At 35.6% G+C, this 19,655-nt stretch overlaps 2 protein-coding genes across 3 annotated transcripts; one reads left to right on the forward strand and one right to left on the reverse strand.

Annotated features, from left to right (window-relative positions):
• The first annotated feature begins 3,498 nt into the window (after nt 1-3,498).
• si:ch211-108p6.4 lies at nt 3,499-14,258 on the forward strand. 2 transcript variants are annotated; one of them, XM_087284209.1, is made up of 8 exons: nt 3,499-3,779; nt 4,068-4,250; nt 4,335-4,607; nt 6,824-7,153; nt 9,210-9,536; nt 11,198-11,287; nt 12,761-12,779; nt 13,056-14,258. In XM_087284209.1, the coding sequence occupies exons 1-8, from the start codon at nt 3,737-3,739 to the stop codon at nt 13,081-13,083; spliced, it is 1,293 nt and encodes a 430-aa protein (XP_087140335.1). In that variant the 5' UTR covers nt 3,499-3,736; the 3' UTR covers nt 13,084-14,258. The 2 variants fall into 2 exon arrangements, with proteins under 2 accessions (XP_087140335.1, XP_087140334.1); XM_087284208.1 differs by lacking the exon at nt 12,761-12,779 and having other exon boundaries at nt 3,630-3,779; nt 11,198-11,298.
• A 148-nt stretch (nt 14,259-14,406) lies between these two features.
• Nucleotides 14,407-19,374, reverse strand: gemin4 (gem (nuclear organelle) associated protein 4). The gene is given in 2 exon segments (NM_001018144.2): nt 14,407-17,662; nt 19,201-19,374. Coding segments are annotated over 2 exon segments (3,174 nt in total). The 5' UTR covers nt 19,211-19,374; the 3' UTR covers nt 14,407-14,498.
• Between the last annotated feature and the right edge of the window lie 281 nt (nt 19,375-19,655).

A 19,655-nucleotide genomic window follows, 5' to 3' on the forward strand; every position in this document is an offset into this window, starting at 1 on the left:
CATATATATATATATATATATATATATATATATATATATATATATATATATATATATATATATATATATATATATATATATATATATATATATATATATATAGCTAGCACTGACTGATATAAAGAAGTAGTCTTTCTTAAACAATGACTTTAAAGCTGTAAACCCAAAATAGAATAATCAGTAGATGATAGATCTGGGCTGAGCAGTAGCCTCATTTTAATAAGCAGATTCAGGAGCAAATGAAAAATCCTGCCACTTATGCATGCACGGCTCTTTGTACCAAAGTATTGTATTATCCCAATTGCGCTTTTTTTCCAATATCTGGACACAGCCTTTATCATGCAAGCTGAGATTGCATATCTCAATGATGCAATGACAGGCACAATGCACTCAATAACGATGAAGGATATTTACTAACCGATGCTGAGTTTTTAGAGAAGTTCAATTTTCCAGTGCCTCCACGTGATTATAGTATTGCAATTGATGAAATACCAGCAGGCCTGGTGAGGCTTTTGCAGATTACAGTGAACCAAACAAACAAACTAACAATTAAAAACGATTTTATTAGATGGTATTGATATCAAAGATAGTAAATGTAATAATACATTTCTTAGAAGTTTGATTCATTGTCCTGCAACTTTTAGACATAAGTCATTTGGAATAACTAATTTAAAAAGATCAATTGGAATTTTATCTGGACCTGTAACAACAAATATTGTGTCACAAATAAAGTTTTAAAATTATACATAAAGTATATCCAACCAACCTTTTTCTCAAGAGATAAAAAGTTGATCTTTCTGAATCTGGGGTTTTTGTGGAATGGATGTTAAGACTGTTATTATGCATTTGTTTTTTGGTTGCATGTATATTAAATATTTCTGGTTTGATGTTGATTGTCTATTTAATATAATGAGTGGTCATAGAATAAATATAAAGAAAAGAGATGCCATATTTTATGTAGATAGATAAGAATCTATTGTTTATGTTAAATCTTTTAATATTATTGTGGGAAGTGTAAATGTTTGAAGAGGAAGCCTGATATCTCCCACTTTAAGGCTGATTAAAAATGAATTTAATTCGTAGGCAACCAGAACTGTAAATATACTCCTCTCCTTTTCTCTTTGGTAATTGTTATGTATACCCTCTGTTGTTCTTTGTTTATTTTTTACTCTTCTTCTTTCTTTCTGTTATTTTACTTGCATGATTTATGCTAATATGTGCATATCCTATTGTAAGATTTGTTATGCATCTGATTGGAACTATTTTCATTTTAATGAATTAATTTTAAATAATGGAACTCAATGGAGCTAGAGACGTCACTTTGAGGGGTAGCGGTGGGTTTGGTGAGCCCATTAAAAAGCATTGCATGCCGCTCAGATTGCATCTGCATCACGTTTGCGTCCAGACACCTTTCCTTTTTTCATACACAAAAAGTATGATTTTTAACCCTATAAAACCGCACGTATCATATTTTATACACTAGTATCTAAGACCTATATATTATCAACCTGGCGAATACTTTGTTTAATAACCTGTTGTATATGATTCGATACTTGTATTCTCCCCCTTGTGGATTTTCATGACACAGCAGGCCCGTGGAAGGGCTTTGTTTTAACCTTTCAAAATGGCTAGCTACTTTCATTGAATTACTCGGATGCTTTTTGGCTAAAAACTATTTGCTAATTTCAAGTTGTTATAGCAAGAATAAAATTTATATTGTTACTAATTTTATTAAATAAAGGTTCTTGATTGAAAAAGCATACTTACTTAATAATTAATTTATTTTTTTTGCAAATAAATTAGGTTGAAAATCCTATATTGAATTTGATACAACATATACAGAGCTTTATTTCTGAACAATCATGTCACATTTTTGTAATGTAATCAATATAATGCCTACTGCAATGCAAACACTGTTTTTGGATGATTAAATTAATATAAGGTGATAGCAATACCAATTTAAAATACATTCTGTGTATTTTTACAATAAATAATTACAGATAAACTATATGATCAATGTATGTGTTTTTTAGATGTCAAAAAAATAGAGGAAGATGATAGAAAAATCAAAGTGTCTTGAAAATGTCATCAGCATAATAGTCTATGGCAATTAAAGTGACAGAAGTTAGCGGGACTTCTCGGGCGATGCATGATGATGGTCTTTCAGACAGCAGTGACGAGGAAGATTATCAAGAAGAAAGTGTTGTCTAGACAAGCACAGAAGTAAAGGTCCCAACTACATAAACATGACAGGTCAGAAAAGCAGTCAGCAAATGGCAATGCAAAAAGGAAAGAATACAGATGGATAAAATACAATATCATGGTACATTTGTTGAGTTAATTGCATCTGCTGAGGAAGGCACATAGGACTCAGAGCCACTGCTTTCTGACTGTGTCCTGTGTTTGTATTGTGTTATATTTTTCTTGATAATCTTCCTCTTCACAGCATGTCTGAATGACCATCATCATCATGCATGGCCTGAGGACTCCATCCCTCCTGATCATCTTCCCCTAACTGCTCTAAGGCACATTAGTTGCCATCTATTATTATGGACTCTGGACCCTGTATTTGTGCAGTATTGAAATAGTTTGCCACTGATAAAATGCTACAGGACACTGGAGAACAAATAAACTGAACAGTATTCAAAGATGGCAAGTCTATAATGCCAAAGAGATTGAGAAAGTCCTAGGCATGTACTTGAACATGCACCCCATAAAAGGTCAAGCTGCAGTTAATGTTAGAAGGCATGATCCTGATCATTTTCCAACATGGAGAAACCTGGCAGAGATAAAAAAAAAAAAAAACAATGCACAAGCATTGACTTCTTACTTCTGTGTACTGTGTAAATTTAAAGTGCATCTTTGCTCGAACAAGAACTAAAACTAGTATGCCTACCACAAAGTGAAATAATAAAACACTGTAAAATGCTTAATGTAACAAAAAAAAAAGAGAGATAAACTGCCTGAAATGTTTTCTTTTGTCAAAATGTTTAGGGAAAAAAATGTTTGTAATTAAAATAATCATATTTTTTTGCAAAAAGTTGTACAAATGCCTGATGTATCAAATGTGATACACAATAAATATCATGGAAAAAATGTATTTGTAATTTTTTATTATTATTATTTATTTATTTATTTTACCTAATAGTTTAATAAACATCTCAGTTATGGGGATGTCAGGTCTTACAGGGTTAAGGGTGTACGATTCAACCCCAAGGAAAGAAAAGATGGATTTAGTTCATTGGGAAGACAACTTAAGATTATGGCAAGTCAAAGCTGAATAGTTGATATCTCAATGACAGACCCCATAAAAATCAATAGAAAAATGTTAAATGTATTACTAGTTACAACAGAATAGTTACTAGTCACAATTAAAATATGTACTAGTATCTAATGATGAATAATTACTAGTATCTAATACATAAGTACTAATATTTATTTAATAGGTATTATCTAATCAATGAGTACTAAAAAGAACTAGTCTAATGAGTAAGCACTAGTATTTTTTTTTTAAAGCACTTGTATCTAAAGAAAAGGCAATAGTATAGGCAATGTTGCTAAACTAGATTGCTGAACTGCTTGACGCACTGCTCTGTCGCCTTCATTTGGAAACGTTAAGGTGGTTCTACTTTGTTTATTTCTCGCGAGAGTTTCATGAAACGAAAGAGAAAGTATGCTGCTTAGTTACATGGCCGTTTTCGGACGTTTGTGGGCTGGTTGTCCATAGGGGAAGATTATGTTTTGGACTTTTGCAGGCCTTGTTCTTGCACTATGCTTAGGTATTTATCATTTAGACTTATAATGATGTAGACTTATTTTGAGTCCTTTAAATTTCTTCCTGTAGGGCTCTCGTCTACTGCATGTATACGATGTATTATAAATATAAAATTTGTAGAATTAAATATCTATAAATTTAGATACAAATGAATTTAAATACATGAAATACCATTTGACTAGCTGTTTATATGAAGTTGTTTAGATATCGTCTGTTTACTACTATTTTTAGTTGTTTGTGGTTTCATTTAAAATAAATTGCAAATTGGATTTATATTTTCTGATTCAACCAGGTGTAAGTGGATCACAGACTCTTCCTGATGTGCATTGGCCTCATTGCCGTTTTATGGATGAGAAAGTTCATGTAAATAAAGAGGGTCACATAGAAACTGAGTATATCCAGAGAAAGGCTGTAGTTCAGTTTGGTAAAGATGGGGACAGTGCTTTACACCCCGCCATTACCTTCCTCGTCACAGGTGAGCAAAAGTCATTTGAAAATGTTACCTTATTACACTCTTTCCTCTTTAAATAATCAATACATGTTCATTTGCTTCACCTAGGCTCTGAAGTGGATATGAGGCATTATTTAGAGGGACGTGAGAACATGATACAATGTGAGATCCGTAGATACAGCACTGGAGGAATAGTAATGCGCTGGCCTGTTGCAGGAGCACAAGAGTATGACGTCTGGTTCACCTGCACATTACGTCATACACAAGGCTTGTTCGTCATCACCACCTTCCTCAGACACACACCTGCAACTCCTGCTCAGGGAAAATTGGACTTTCTACAGTGGATGAAAATCAGTGATGGGGATCTCCTGACAACATCAGGTAACACTGAAGCAGGTGTATTTTCTTCCTAAAAACATGAGAAAAACAACACAATTAAATGTATATGAGATATTAACAATGTTACTGCATTTTTATTGTTTTTATTTAGAAACCTAAATGATGAAAATATATTTCCCTTGAAAAAAATAGAGCATCAGTTACATTTTAAATCTAAATAATGAATTGGTTGTTAATATGAACGATGATTGATATGCAAGTAATTTTATTGATTTATCCTTAAAAAGACAGAAAAATATGTACATTCTTACAGTTTTTACTTTAGAATAAGTATCAACATTTATAAAAAGCTGTTCCGATGAGAAGTATAGTTGGTTTTAATGAACAGAAAATTGATAATATTGATATTTTTTACAAAATACAAAATAGATTTGGGTGTCATAGTGGCCTCTTTTGGGCCCCAGCTGGGTCAGTTGGCACTTCTGTGGAGTTTGCATGTTCTCCCTGGGTTTACCTTTAATGGATAGGACTGTAGAGAGTATAGGACCTCGAGGCGAGAATCGAACTCTGGTTACTGCGAGCACCTGAGTGCATGCGTCGACTACACTACATCATTGACATAATTCACATTTTAAATGCAAAAAAAAAATCTAATTGGTTGTTTTCTTTATTTGGAAGTAGGTTTTCTTGATTTAGTCTGTAAATACTGAAAGATTATTACATTCTTGATCATAATTAGGCATTTTTATAATTGCAATTTGTTTTTTAACAAATCAAAAAAGGCTGAAAGCACTACTTGATGAGAAATATATACAGTGCATCCTGAAATTATTTATAGATCTTCATTTTTCCAATTTTTTTATGCTACAGCCTTATTCCAAAATGGATTAAATTGATTTATTTCTCAAAATTCTACACACAATACCCACTAATGGTAGGATTGTCTCAAGGCACAAGACTGGGGAAAGTTAAAGAAAAAATTGTGCTGCTCTGAAAGTTTCCATGAGCACAGTGGCCTTCGTCATCCGTAAGTGTAAGATGTTTGGAGCCACCAGGACTCTTCCGAGAGCTGGCCGGCTATCTAAGCTGAGTGATCAGTTGAGAAGCGCCTTAGTCAGGGAGGTGATCAATAACCCGATGGTCACTCTGTCTGAGCTCCAGTGTTCTTCTGTGGAGAGAGAAGAACCTAACCGAAGGACAAGCATCTGTGCAGCAATCCACCAATTAGGCCTGTATAGTAAAGTGGCCAGACGGAAGCCACTCTCTGGCAGGAATTTGCTAAATGGCATCTGAAGGAGTCTCAGACCATAAGAAACAAAATTCTCTGGTCTGATGAGACTAAAATAACTATTTGGACTGAATGCCAGGCGTTATGTTTGGAGAAAACCAGGCATTGTGAAGCATGGTGGTAGCAGCATCATGCTGTGTGGATGTTTTTCAGTAGCAGGAACAGGAAGACTAGTCAGGATAGAGGGAAAGATGAATGCAGTCATGTACAGACACATCCTGAATGAAAGCCTGCTTCAGAGTGCTCTTGACCTCAGACTGGGGCGACAGTTCATCTTCCAGCAGGACAATGATCCAAAGCACAATTCCAAAATATCATTGAAGTGGCTTCACAACAACTCGGTGAATGTCCTTGAGTGGCCCAGCCAGAGCTCAGACCTAAATCCTATAGAACATCTCTAGAGATATGAAAATGGCTGTACACCATTGCCTACCATCCAACCTGATAGAGCTTGAGAGGTAATGCAAAGAGGAATGGGCAAAAATTCCCAAAGACAGATGTGTCAAGCTTGTGGCATCATATTTAAAAAGACTTGAGGCTGTAATTACTGCCAAAGGTGCATCAACAAAGTATTGAGCAAAGGCTGTAAATACTTATGTACATGTGATTTTTCAGTTTTTTTTTTGTTTTTGTTTTTTTTTTTATAAATTTGAATAAATTTCAAAACATCTTTTTTTTCACATTGTCATCATGGGGTATTGTGTGTAGAATTTTGAGGAAGTAATTGAATTTAATCCATTTTGGAATAAGGCTGTAACGATTAAAAATGTGGAAAGAGTGAAGCGCTATGAATACTTTCCAGATGCACTGTATATTCTAATAACAGAACATCAATTAAAAGGCTAAAATAAAATAAAAAGAGTTATTGTTTTGTTGTAAATGTAAAAATGACTTCAGCCAAAGTATTTAATGGGAGATTTACTTACTTCTTTATTCATTTATTGTCATCTTGTCATCCTTATGTTTCCAGCTGCAATGGTTATTTTGACCCGTACTCCCTCTGTTGAGGTGGGATTCTCAAAGGAGCCAGAGCTGCACTGTCAGTTTGCAGTGGATCATAAACTACCTAAAGCAACAGTGGAGTGGAAACTGCAGCGTCACGGCAAGCACATAAAGCTTTTTAGCTACTCCAGTCTCACTGGAAAGACTGAAGGCAGTGGAGTGACTGTGAAGGCCATTGAAGGTGGAAATGCATCGCTCAAACTTCAGCCTGTCAGAAAACGCAGTGAGGGCACGTATGTCTGCTCTGTGAAGATTCCTCCTCTCAATGGCAGCCATAATATTCCTTTTAGCATAAGTGGTAAGATCAGTTTTATTACTAAATAGAACACTTCATAGTATGTCAGTTTTTACTATACAAATATTTAAGTGATGAAAAAAAAATTGGCATTGCCATATTACAGTTTTATTTTAATACAATGAAAATCAGTGGAATTAATTGTTTATAATAATTAATAAATGAATGTGTTTAATAAAAAATAGACTTGAAAACATTTCATTTAAAAAGAAAACAATAAATAAATATTCTCTGGTCAGGCATAACATTAATTCAGCTCTTTAAAACGACCACAGTAGATACCAAAGTGCTGTACATAAATAAAAAACATACAAACAGCTAAATATACATACAATTTACAACATGATTAAAAGCTAAACAGATGTTGTTATGGAAAGTGGAAAATTGTTTCAAAGTCTAGGAGCTGCCATGGAAAAAGCTCTAACACCTTCAGACATAGTTGATCCTTTGAGTGAAAAGATTTCAAGGGTTGACGTAGACAAATTGGGTCAGAAATATACTCAGGGCAGGTTATGGAGAGATTTAAAAACATTTAACAACATTTCATACTAAATTCTGTTATGGATTGGTAACCAGTGTAATGTAACCAGTATAGGTGTAATAAGGTCACTTTTTTGTGCCGGTTAGCTGCAGACCAGAGAAAGAGTTCTGATTCTTGTCCAGATGCAATGCACTGCAGTAATCAAGATGAGAAGAGATGAAGGCATCACTAAAAGAGAGGACAGATTTCAACTTGGCAATAGGTCAAAGATAAAAAAAAAAATCTAATAAAAACAAATTTAGAGATAAAACAGGGTTTCTGCAGTGTCTTAACTCTTACAGTGTCTTAAATCTCAAAATCCAAATGTTAGACCTTAAACAGTTTTAGATTTACTGATATATTGTGTTTAGGTCTTACATCTTTTTTTAAAGAGGTCTTCATTTTCTTTTGTTCATGTAAAGCTACACAATCTGGCCAACACCCATACAATCACCAACAATCCATCTCAATAAAACTTTAAACTATTTATTTAAAAAGTTTAGAGGAAAAAAAAAGTTAGAGTTAAAAAAAAAAAAGGTTAGATTTAAAAAAGTTTAGAGTTACAAAATGTAACTATTTATCATGATGGGTTAATTATTTTCCTCACAATAACATTTGTTTAAAAGTTTTTCATGTACTTACTGCTGAGGACACCGACCTGGACAGATTGTTGTGCATAGATTTAGTTTATTATAAACTAATGTTTATTAAAACATTTTATTTATTTTTTTATTTTAAGGAAAGTTTATGTTGGAAAAAAAACGTATGGATACAAGTAAAGCTGGCTTGTTTTTACACAATATTTATAATATTTTGCTATGAAACATCTAAAATATTTGACTTTTTCATTATTAACTTATTATTGTATTGCTTAATGTATTAAACTATGATTTATATATATATTTTGATCTGGGACATTTGAAAAATTTCTTAGCCTCTAGCCCTTAATCAGTCTAAAATTTCATTCATAATAATCCTAAAAATGTCTTAAAGTCTTAGATTTAACTTAAAAAAACTTTTAAAAAAATTAACAACTGCATGTTTAACAAAATGTTTTTGTTTTTTTTTGATACCACTGCTTTAACATCAAGTTTATATTTACTGTTAGTCACTGCCTTTTACGTTCAATACGGCCTAAATCACCTAGAAGAAAATGCATTTTCGAATATTACAAAATATTTGTTCACCTTTATATATTTCCAAATCTTCTGTGGAACTGAAAAGATATTCAAATCTTTTTCTCCATAGAGTGATGTAGTGCATGGTGAAGCACAGACAAAAAGATCATCCAAATGTCTTATTTCTGTAGAAGATTGTAAGACAGACTGGATTGGAGATTACTGTGTGTACAAGACAACTAAAGTTTATTTTCTGTGTGTGTGTACGTGTGTGTGTACGTGTGTGTGTACGTGTGTGTGTGTACGTGTTTGTGTGTACGTGTGTGTGTGTGTGTGTGTGTACGTGTGTGTGTGCGTGCGCGTGTGCACGTGTGTGCGCGCGTGTGTGTGTGTGTGTGTGTGTGTGTGTGTTACTCTACAGAACAGCCTCGTGTGTCTCTAAATGTGCCCAACACCTTGGCTATGGCAGCTGGTCAGGACAAGAAGGTGATCTGTGATGCAGAAAGCTACTATCCCCTGGATGTAAACATTGAGTGGTATCTTGAGAGACACAGAGAAAACCCTATGCCTTCATTCCTGAATGTTCGGCACTCCAGTCATCGGCTTAATCAAGATGGCACATATTCGATCTCAGCCTTCCTCTATCTAGAGCCTGGCTTGGAGAACTCTGGATATCAGTACACCTGCAGTGTTTCCCATAAGTCTTTGCTCAACCCAATCAACAAGAGTTTTTTCCTTGTAGTTACAGGTGAACCTAATTTATTTCCAGAATTATTTGCACAAACATTAAAGTCCATAAATGTTCCTTATCTTAAACAATGAAACCAACCACAAGGCGGTAAATCCACAACCCCAAATCAGAAAAAGTTGGGACAGTATGGAAATTGCAAGTAAAAAAGAAAGTGATTTCTAAATGTACTTTGACTTGTATTTCATTGCAGATGATACAACACCACGTTATTTAATGTTTTCCTCATGATTTTTACTTTTATTTTTGTAAACATTCACGTATTCCAAATTTGTTTCTTGCAACAAATTAAAAAAAAAGTTTGAACAGTAAATCATTTGCCATTTTGTAGTGTTGCCATTCCTTTTTTACAACACTTAAAAGGCGTTTGAGGACTGAAGGCACCAAGTGATGAAATGTTTCAGGTGTAATTTTGTCCCATTCTTCCTGCAAACAAGCCTTTAGGTGGGCAACAGTGCGGTATCCTCATTGTCGCATTTTGCCACACAGTCTCTATTGGAGACAGGTCGGGACTGCAGGCAGGCCAGTCAAGCACCCCTACCTCTGCAGCCAGGACTTTGTAATATGTGCAGAATGTGTATTCGCATTGTCGTCTGGAAATATGCATGAGCGTCCCTGGAAAAGAAGGCAGCATATTGTGCTTCAAAATCTCTATGTACTTTTCAGCATTAATGGTGCCATGACAGAAGTGCCTTTGCCAAGGGCACTGACACAACCCCATACCATGACAGACCCTGGATTTTTGACTTGTTGCTGGTAACAATCTGGATTATCTTTTTCTTCTTTGCTCCGAAGCACACAATGTCCATTTCTCCCAAAAATGACCTGAAGTACTGTTTCATCTGACCACAGTACATGTTTCCACTGTGTGATGGTCCATCCCAGATGTCTCCGAGCCCAGAGAAATTGAAAACGCTTCTGGACACTGTTAACATATGGCTTGCTTTTGGCACAGTACAGTTTTAACTGGCATTTGTGAATGTAACTATGTATTGTGGTAATTGACAAAAGTTTACCAAAGTAGTCCTGAGCCAATGTGTTGATATCGCTCATAGATGAATGACGATTTTTGATGCAGTGCCACCTGGTTGATCAGAGATTACGGTAGTTTAGCTTAAACTTGTGCCCTTGTCCTTTATGCACGGAAATTCATCGAGATTTCTTGACTCTGTTAATTATGTTATGCACTGTTGAAAGTTTTTTCACGTATTTGTTGGCAAACTGGCGATACTCAGCCCATCTCAGCTCTTAAAGGACTAGACCTTTCTTGGATGCTGCTTTTGTACCGAATCATAATTACAATCACCTCTTGACATCATTTGTTTCAAATCACATCATTATTTAACCAATTTACTTGATTACCAGTCCTAAATTGCTCCTGTCACAACTTTTTCTGGAATGTGTTGCAGCTCTAAATGACAGAAAAGGAAGTTTATTTAAAAATGAAATGAAGTTGAACAGACAAAACACAGTTTGTGTTCATGTTGTGTTTTTTCTCTGCTATCAAATACGAGTCAAAGTCATTTAGGAAATAACTACGTTCGTTGTTTATTTGTGTTTTCCATACTGTACCAACTTTTGCTGATTTGGGGTTGTAATTATCATTATATCATATTTACAGCACTATTAAATACTCTGTTTTTTTTTTTTTTTGATTACAGAAACTGACTCTACCATGTGGTATTTCGCAGTCTTTGGGTTTATAATTTCCATGCTGTTAATAATGCATTATATTCCACGTATTTTTGCAGGTAAGAAATTTGTTGATTACAAATTTTATGTTTTAGAAAATAATCAATTTAAGTTTTAGAAAATTTTCTTCAATTTTTTGGTTTAATTTTATTTTTTTACCAAAACTAGTTTGATGCACTCATTTGCAACCTTGTTTATTATGAACAAACATACAAACCAAAATAAAGAAAAATATAACCAGATATAACCTAAGTTTTTTACATAATATATTTAAAAATATATATTAATATTTATACTAAAATAAATAAAATAATCCAATTTTTAATCTTTTAATTAAAGTGCATAGAGAAACTTACATTTATACTTTTTAAATGTATTTTTTCTAGTAAAAAAAAAAAAAACTTGAACATTTTGAACAATCGAGAAAAATTTGACAATCAATAAAGAATTTCAATAAAATGTCATTCTTTATCAACGTAATCTTAAAGAGATGAAATTGTACTCATTATTTGCTTACCCACAAGTGGTTCCAAACCCGTCGACCTGATTTTACCAAGTAGGACATGTAGTCCTGAGCCCATGTGGTGCCCATGTGATTAACATGGATATCTGCAACATAGATTAACATCTATGTTGATACTGTAACAACATTCCATTCAGCCAATTAAAATTAGGCGATACGTTTACAGTTTAAGTTAAGTTTAGGCTTACGGTTAGGTTTATGCACTTCTACATGATTGTTCTTCAACTATTATTCCCCTCTGATTTGGGGAATAATTTACAGTTATGGTTGGGTTTAGGGGTAGGGAATAGCTATAATTACATTTTCAAATAAAAATGATATTCCAGGATCACATCGTACTTGGCAAAATCATGATGCGCGTTCCAAAACTGTTTGACTTTCTTTCTACTGTTGAACATTTAAAAAGATATTTTGAAAATAGAAAGTCTGTAACCTTAGAAATACAAATACTTTGGAAGTCAGTGGTTACAGGCTTTCAGCTTTCTTCAGAATATCTTTGTGTTCGACAGAAGAATGTTAAACAAGCTTGAAACAAGTAAGGCGTGAGTAAATAATTACATTTTTGGGTGAATTATCCCTTATTTATTTACTAATCAGTCGGGCCACACGGAATCTGCGCGAGCAGAATTCCGCAGATTTTTAGCCCATCATTGGTTCTGTTTATTAACTTGTGTAAATGTGTGTAAATTTATATTTATTCAGTTTTTCAATTAATTTAAGTAATATTATTAATTAATATGAAAATGTTCATATGATTTATTTATGATACAGTTTGTAAAGTAATATTTTCTGTAGATATATGAGACTTGCTTTGTTTACCAAATAAATTTTATCTAATTGGATTTGCATTGTAAACATTATATTATTTTTTCATGTAATAAATTGAGTTTTTAGTTATGATACTCCTAAAATCATTCCGTATAAATCTTGTTTATTAAGATTTTGTCTGGACCTACTGACTCATTTACTTCAAAATGTCTAATCTTCTTAAAATTTTCTCTCATTCTAGGACGAAAATCAGCAAAAAGGTAAGGGATAGCTTTAAAGAACAGAAGCATATGTGTGACTGAATATAAGTGAGATGACTGCTCTGTGCATGTCTGTGTCTAAATGTATTAAATGACGTGAGAGTGTGGGTCAGCAGTATTTGGCACACTGTATATCCAGTCCAGGAGTGGGCAAGTTAAGTCCTGAAATGTTTTCCCTTTTTAATCAAACACACCTAAACAAGGCAAAATCAAAGCACTGCCTATACTTTGGTCCAGTCTCAAATGCTTCATGTTTACACTGTCTGTTTTGTGCAGATATATGAGCTCTTGCCTGGGGGTTTAAAGTACAGCATCGCAGAAATTGATGTCACATCACTCCTTTTCTACATCTGTCTTTCATTACTGCCGTCTCCTCCTGCTGCATCCTTCGCAAAGATCTGGTGATCTACATGTGAAAATGGGGAGTTTCTGAGAGGTGTGATTTCAGATATGGATGTTTATGTCTATTTACAATGGTTAATAAACTACTGCTCTCCATTAACTGAGCATTTACTGTATCATTTTAGTGTCTCCATAATTAATAATGACTGTTTGGAAAGGAATTCATAAATGCAAAGTGCAGAGATCATCCTCATATCAATAACTACATTTGAAGTTACTTAACTTGCTCAGTACTTCTCAAAGTGCCTGCTGCATCACGCTCCAAGAACGATCATTTAGGAGTAAATCTCCATCTTGAACAAATGATCATGTGACTTTTATGTTCACAGATGATGATGCAGCTGATGAATATTATCAAAATGATTTTGCTGAATGACACGCTGTACCAATTCACAAGATTTCCATGCGTTCCCAATCATTAGGCATCTTCGTGTAAAATGACAGCATTAGCTATTCAGTGCTTCCTGTGTTGTGAGGTACAAATTGTTTTTTATTAACGATTAAAAGAGTTATAGTAGTTTCCCTGCTTTCTCAAACATAACTACCAACTTTTTTGTTATGAAAATAAATACTATGGATGTCAATGGTTACCATCATTTTCCAAAAGTGCTTTGTGTTTAACTGAAAAAAGAAACTCAGGTTGAGGTCTAAGGGAACGACGACAGACTTTTTACTCTGCATGAACTATCCCTTAATCATTTGCACCAGTTTCCCAAGAAGTGACATGTTTTCTTGCACACCAGGGATGAAATCTTTACTGTATTTGCAATGTAATTAATGTAATATCATCCTTTTGAAAACTCTGGATGGATATGTTTGATAATAAAAGCCTAATTATTATTCTACTGAACTTTAAAGTTGCATAATTGTTAATAGATATGATTCCACATTTTTTATATGTGATTGTATAATTAAAAAAAAAAACTTTTTATTCAATTGTTTGCTGTAAAAGTCTTCATTCACTGTATTGTCTTTCTTTATACACATAAAAAGGTTGTAGCAAATTTACTCTTTTTCATGAAAATGTGAGATCATCATTTTAAACTGGCTAATAAACAATATTACTATTTACCTACATTTCTGTTGTGTAGTGTCGATTTATCATGAACAAACACAAATTAACAGTGGCCTGATTATAAACGAACATTAAACTACTAAATGTTAACTAATTATGCTTAATGTAGAGTGTTAGCAAATAGATAAATGAAGTGTTAAACCACACAACTGCCATAAACAATTGTTTATTTCAATTCCTTCTGTGAAAACCAAAAGAACAATTTTAAACCGAGAGTGTGACTGACACACATTGGTGCAGTATCATAACTGAGCTATCTTCTGGTGTAGAACAGCTTTCATGTCTGCACACTGCAAATTATCTGCGATTGTAGTGAAGAAATGACGTGTATTGAGTCCCTGCATGGCAGTGCAGCTGTCGGGATATGCTGAGAGCACAGACTCATATTGGGTCAGAATCTCCAGGGCACATAGGAACAGCGCCTCAGGCTGACCAGGTATCATCACCTGCACATGAAGCACATGACAGAAAAGCTGAGTAAAGACAAACAGAACTTCCTGACTGCAAGATTCAGAGGTTTTAGGGGATGCCGTGGTGGACGGCAGGGAAATCTTCTCAGCGACCGAGCTGATAATGCTCCTCATTGCATTGGCGTAAAGCCGTCCGGTATACACCCAGCCTTGAGGTGGCAGCCAATCCGAGCAGCTGGAACTGCAAAGCAGCTGGAAGATTCGCAAAAGAAACACAGAAAGACGCAACTCAACAGAAAAAGAACGTAGGTCAAGTAACGGAAGGAAATCAACATATTCTAAAGAGTATGGCACATACAGTTTGCTTGAATGTACAAGTTCTTGTAACACTTTTAAAAGTCTTTCCCATTCCCCAGATGTGCACCACGGGAGGAGCTGACACACTGCGACTAACAGCCCCTTGCTGAACATGTTCACATCATCCGGTTTCAGCAGGTTAAGGGAGAGAGATTCCAGCATTACCTCGCGGACACTTTCTGACAGAGCGCAGCACTCCAACCAGGCCACAAGTCCAGTACCTTGTCCATACTGCGGCAAGTCCAGGCCAGACCAATCCTGCTCCGGAAGATCACAAACTGCCAACAGAGAGTTTGGAACTTCATACTTGAAATGTTCTCCCCACACATCTTTCAGGTAAAAACGCACAGTCCAGTCCAGTTCCTCCACTTTACTATAGAGCCAAAAGAGAGCTCTCGACCAAACATCAGGTGCACGAGCCACTTCCTTTCCAACGATTGTTCCCATTGTGTGGAGTACAGACAACAGCAGCTCTTTGGTCTCCATGGGCATGGGCGTCTCACCCTCTACTGGCCGGTCCCAGCACCTACTGCACTCATTCAGGAGCTGAGCAAGACAAAATAAAGACGGGAATGGAGAGCAGCTCATTATCCAGTGCGTTGTGTCACTGCTGGTCTCCTGGCTCAGCGTGCACTGAAGAAGTCTGAGACAGATCTGCAAGTTGCTTGAACCTGGAGTTGTTGCTATAAGGTATGGTTGGACAAATACTTGCAAGACTTCTTCTGGAGAAAGGAAGCTCAGCTTTTCTCCAGTGCATCCAGAGATGTTGCACTTCATCAGCTCAGCTAAGAATTGCAGAAACTGGTTCTCCTCCTGAGGTGAGGATAACTTGCTCCACACAGTGTCCTGCAGGCATCTACTCATAAGACTGTCGTTGTGAACTCCAGGTAAAGAAATGAGACCTGGGAGTTGCTGGAGAATCTCAGCTATCAGATTTTGAGCTCCAAGGTTAACAACAGCCATGTGGCAGCATCGCCGCAATGTGGCTTCAGGGTTCTGGAAAGCCACTCGTGCCACAGCAGTGACGGCTGCATCAATGCTGCCTTTGGCACCACTCTGAATGATGCTGTTGAAGGCCAGATTGAGCTCATCAGAGAAGCCTTTAGTCATAGAACAGGGGAGAAATCCGTGAAGACCTTTCCTGGACATGGAAAGCAATTCTGAAAGTGTAGCATTTCGGTCAGACAAGGGCAAGTGGGAAAATATGTCTACGATCACATCCTTTAATCTTTTGCAGTGATCAACGTCAGCATCACTTTGACATTTATGTGTAAGTGTGGAGATCAATGTCATCAGATGGTCTTTGGTTTGAAACACACTTGCATTTCTCTCCAAGCACTGAATCCAGTTTGCTTCATTGAAGTCTTGACTTAGTTTGGAGGCAAACAGTCCAGGAAGGCCTTCAAATCCTTCAAGATGATGATCTAAGATGGTCACACACATTTTTGCTATTTCTTCTGCAGAACTTTCAGGAACTGTGAATGATAAAGATCCCAACAAGCCTTTCAAACTTACTCTCAAGTTATCAAGGGTCTGTCCATTCCCAACCAGGTCTTTAGCATGTGATGGTTCCTCCAGAGACGCCAGAACTCTATCTAGGCTGTCTTTCAGACGCATCACTGTGGCATGTGGCTCATTGCTGGGTGTCTTCAGAAGCCCCATCACCTCCCAGGAGCATATAACCTCAAGTGTGAACTGCATAGCCTGTATGAATGTCATTCCACACGGCTTGGTCTCGGCAGGAATGAGAGCAGCAGCAAGGTCTCTCCGAGCCTCGCGTATGGCCTCAATCAGGCCCAAGTTCTCAATCACTTCACCATTCGCCTTTTTAAGATTCACTGCACGAGATATCTGCTGAAGTTTCATTTCTATGGGGAGATCAGTAACACTGCTTATAAGGTAGCTGGTATACAGCGTGTCCAGACAATTAGAGAGAGCAACATAACACAATTCAGAGGAGGTCAAATGCTCTTTTATTTTCCTCAGCCCCTCAAATAGTATGTTCACCATACATGTGGATGTGGATTCTGGGTCAGGCTTAAATCTTTTAGATGCCTGTGGTGATGGTTCAGTCGTGGACAATGAACGTGAACATTGAGCTGTAAAGAGCTGATCCAAGGCATCTTCACATCCTCTCTTCCCTTTCAGTAGCTCCCACCACACCTCCAGCAAAAGCTTTACGTCTGCCTCTGAGCTGCTGCTTGTCACATGATCAACCAACAACTTGAGCTCTTCACATCGTTCAGATGGTTGAAAGCACAACAGCAGCTCCACATAGATGCTGGAAAAGCTCATGGATTTTATCAGCTCAAACAACACAGGGTGATTAATGTCAGGAAGGCTGTTCTGGACGTCAAATAATGGGTCTTCTTTCCATCTCGTATCAATGTCCTTTCTGTTCCTCACGTCTAAGATCTTGCTCCACACAATACAGAGGATCTTCTTTTTCCAGTGATGTCGATCTTTGGTGTCTTTGAGTGAATGTTCACATATCTCTTTGACCGCGTTAACAATCGGAGGTCCAATCCGATCCCAGTCTTCTTTTCTTAAAGATGAGAGTGGCTCAGGTTGGCATATCTGACTGGCCAGTAGGAATCCTCCCTGTAGCACAGCCGTCTTCTCACAGCTCAGCCATGACTCTAAAACAGAAGACTGGTATCAGGTATATTGCTTTAAGGCATGATAAATGATCTTCACAATTTTTTATGTGTTCCCAAAACAGCCGTAAATAAAGATCATCAGAAACTGTTTAGGGATGCACTGATATAGAGATGTCATGTGACCAACAAAGATAACTTCTTTATATTTGAAGCAGATATCTAGTATATAGGCCAGTGAATACTAACCTTGATATTCATTTTTAAGCTTGATTACTAAAACAAAAATGCAAAAAAATACAATGGACAATTGATTTTATTTTAGAATCTTAAGTGTAGTTAAGAAACCAAAAACAAGAAAATTGAGGATACATCTAGATCTGTCTTTTCCTAAATAATTTACAAATTTCAACTCTAATGTGCTCATTCTTTGAGTGAAAAGGTCCCACAGTGCCAACAGTGTTAGTGTATCCTGTGTGCAAAATGTGGAAGGCACCAATAAAATCCCCCATGGCCAGTAGCACATCAACTTTATTAGCAGATCATTTATTTTCTTATCAGTAAGCCTGTCAGGATATTTATTTTTTGTTATACAATATATTGCACCAAAATATTTGTTATAAGTAATATTATTGATATTTTAAGACTCACTCATTACATAATGCCAGACAATATAATATTATCAAAATGCAAGTAGACTCTTCCAAAAAACACATCATATTGTATTCTTAAGAATATTTAATTTAATTACAGTCATTTCAACAACTTAATAATTAGGCATGGGAATCAGAATGAGAAAACGCATATAAATAAATAATATTAATAATAAATGTGCAAGTTAAAAGGTAACAGAGGCTGTGATATCTGCTACCAGACTTACTTTTAGTTGTCAGATACCCACATGAAAATTTACTACAGTAATTTATAGTAAATACTATAGTGTTTTTAACCATACTGACACCTCCAAAGAAGATTAAGATGTTCCACAATCAGCTAAAATGTTGTCAGAATTGTTTTTTTTATGTATGGGCGATATACATTGCATCACCAAAAATGATTGAGGTCATGTCCATGTGTTGTGCGATAAGTCGATATATTTATTACTTATGAAGTAAACTCTAACATTTAAAGAAATAAATGCTTATTATGTTTCTATTCTACAACACTAATATTATTAGCAAATAATAGACATGTAATTCAATACATCTAATAAAAGGCCCACATAACCCTTTTAAAAAACATTTTACTGAAACCCATCCCTTGCAAGTTTATTGGGCCTAGTAAATTCAGAGAAATTTACAAGACGTTTCTTTTTTTCCATAGCAATTACTAAACCTAAATTATAGTACATTAATGTGGGATCTCCTTAAAACAGTGTAAGATACTTCCAACATCATTCTGTTATCATAAATGACCATATCACTTCATCATTCACTAACGTTAGAATAAAACTACACAAACATGATGAAATATTGTTAAACGCAGATAACCTCACGCATAAAACGCTAGAATTAAAATCTAAAAGGCATAAATAATAAAATAACGTAATTTTGTAAGTTTAAATAAGATCATTAAGTTACCTTGATCCATATTTTTTGTGAATCCAAAGAAAAGTTAGCAGCTGCAGAAACTCATATCCACCAGACTGTGACAATATCGGCGGTTTTCAGATATTTGTTGAGGATTATCAGATATATATTAGTTTTGAATGGTTGCTCTCAACACGTTTGCGCTAAACTGCAGAGCATGTGTTTACTTCCGCGTCAACGTGTGTGGGCAGAGAAAGAGAGTTCGAGTTCTGCTTCCCGCGTTTCTCTGTCGCCCTCACACGGACAAAGAGGTATTTGATTCATTTGATCTTCCTCGATGATTTGAATCTTTTGAATCGGTTCGAAAAAAAAAATCTTCAAATTAATTTATTGACGCCAGTTGACATTTATTTCTCACTCAAACTATTCATTTACAAGATAAGCGAGTCATTCATTAAACTTATAAGATTAAGTGAACTCGTTATAATAATTCGTTTAGTAAAAGA

Source organism: Danio rerio, chromosome 15, assembly GCF_052040795.2.
Source record: "Danio rerio strain M-AB ecotype USA chromosome 15, GRCz13ab, whole genome shotgun sequence".
In the NCBI taxonomy this organism is placed as follows: domain Eukaryota; kingdom Metazoa; phylum Chordata; class Actinopteri; order Cypriniformes; family Danionidae; genus Danio; species Danio rerio.

Excerpts from the sequence above, each read along its gene's own strand:
- si:ch211-108p6.4 (XM_087284208.1), top strand. The coding sequence starts at position 3,737 with ATGTTTTGGACTTTTGCAGGCCTTGTTCTTGCACTATGCTTAG. Across the intron at positions 3,780-4,067 it reads TGTTCTTGCACTATGCTTAG|GTGTAAGTGGATCACAGACT; the intron begins GTATTTATCATT and ends TGATTCAACCAG. Across the intron at positions 4,608-6,823 it reads GGATCTCCTGACAACATCAG|CTGCAATGGTTATTTTGACC; the intron begins GTAACACTGAAG and ends TTATGTTTCCAG.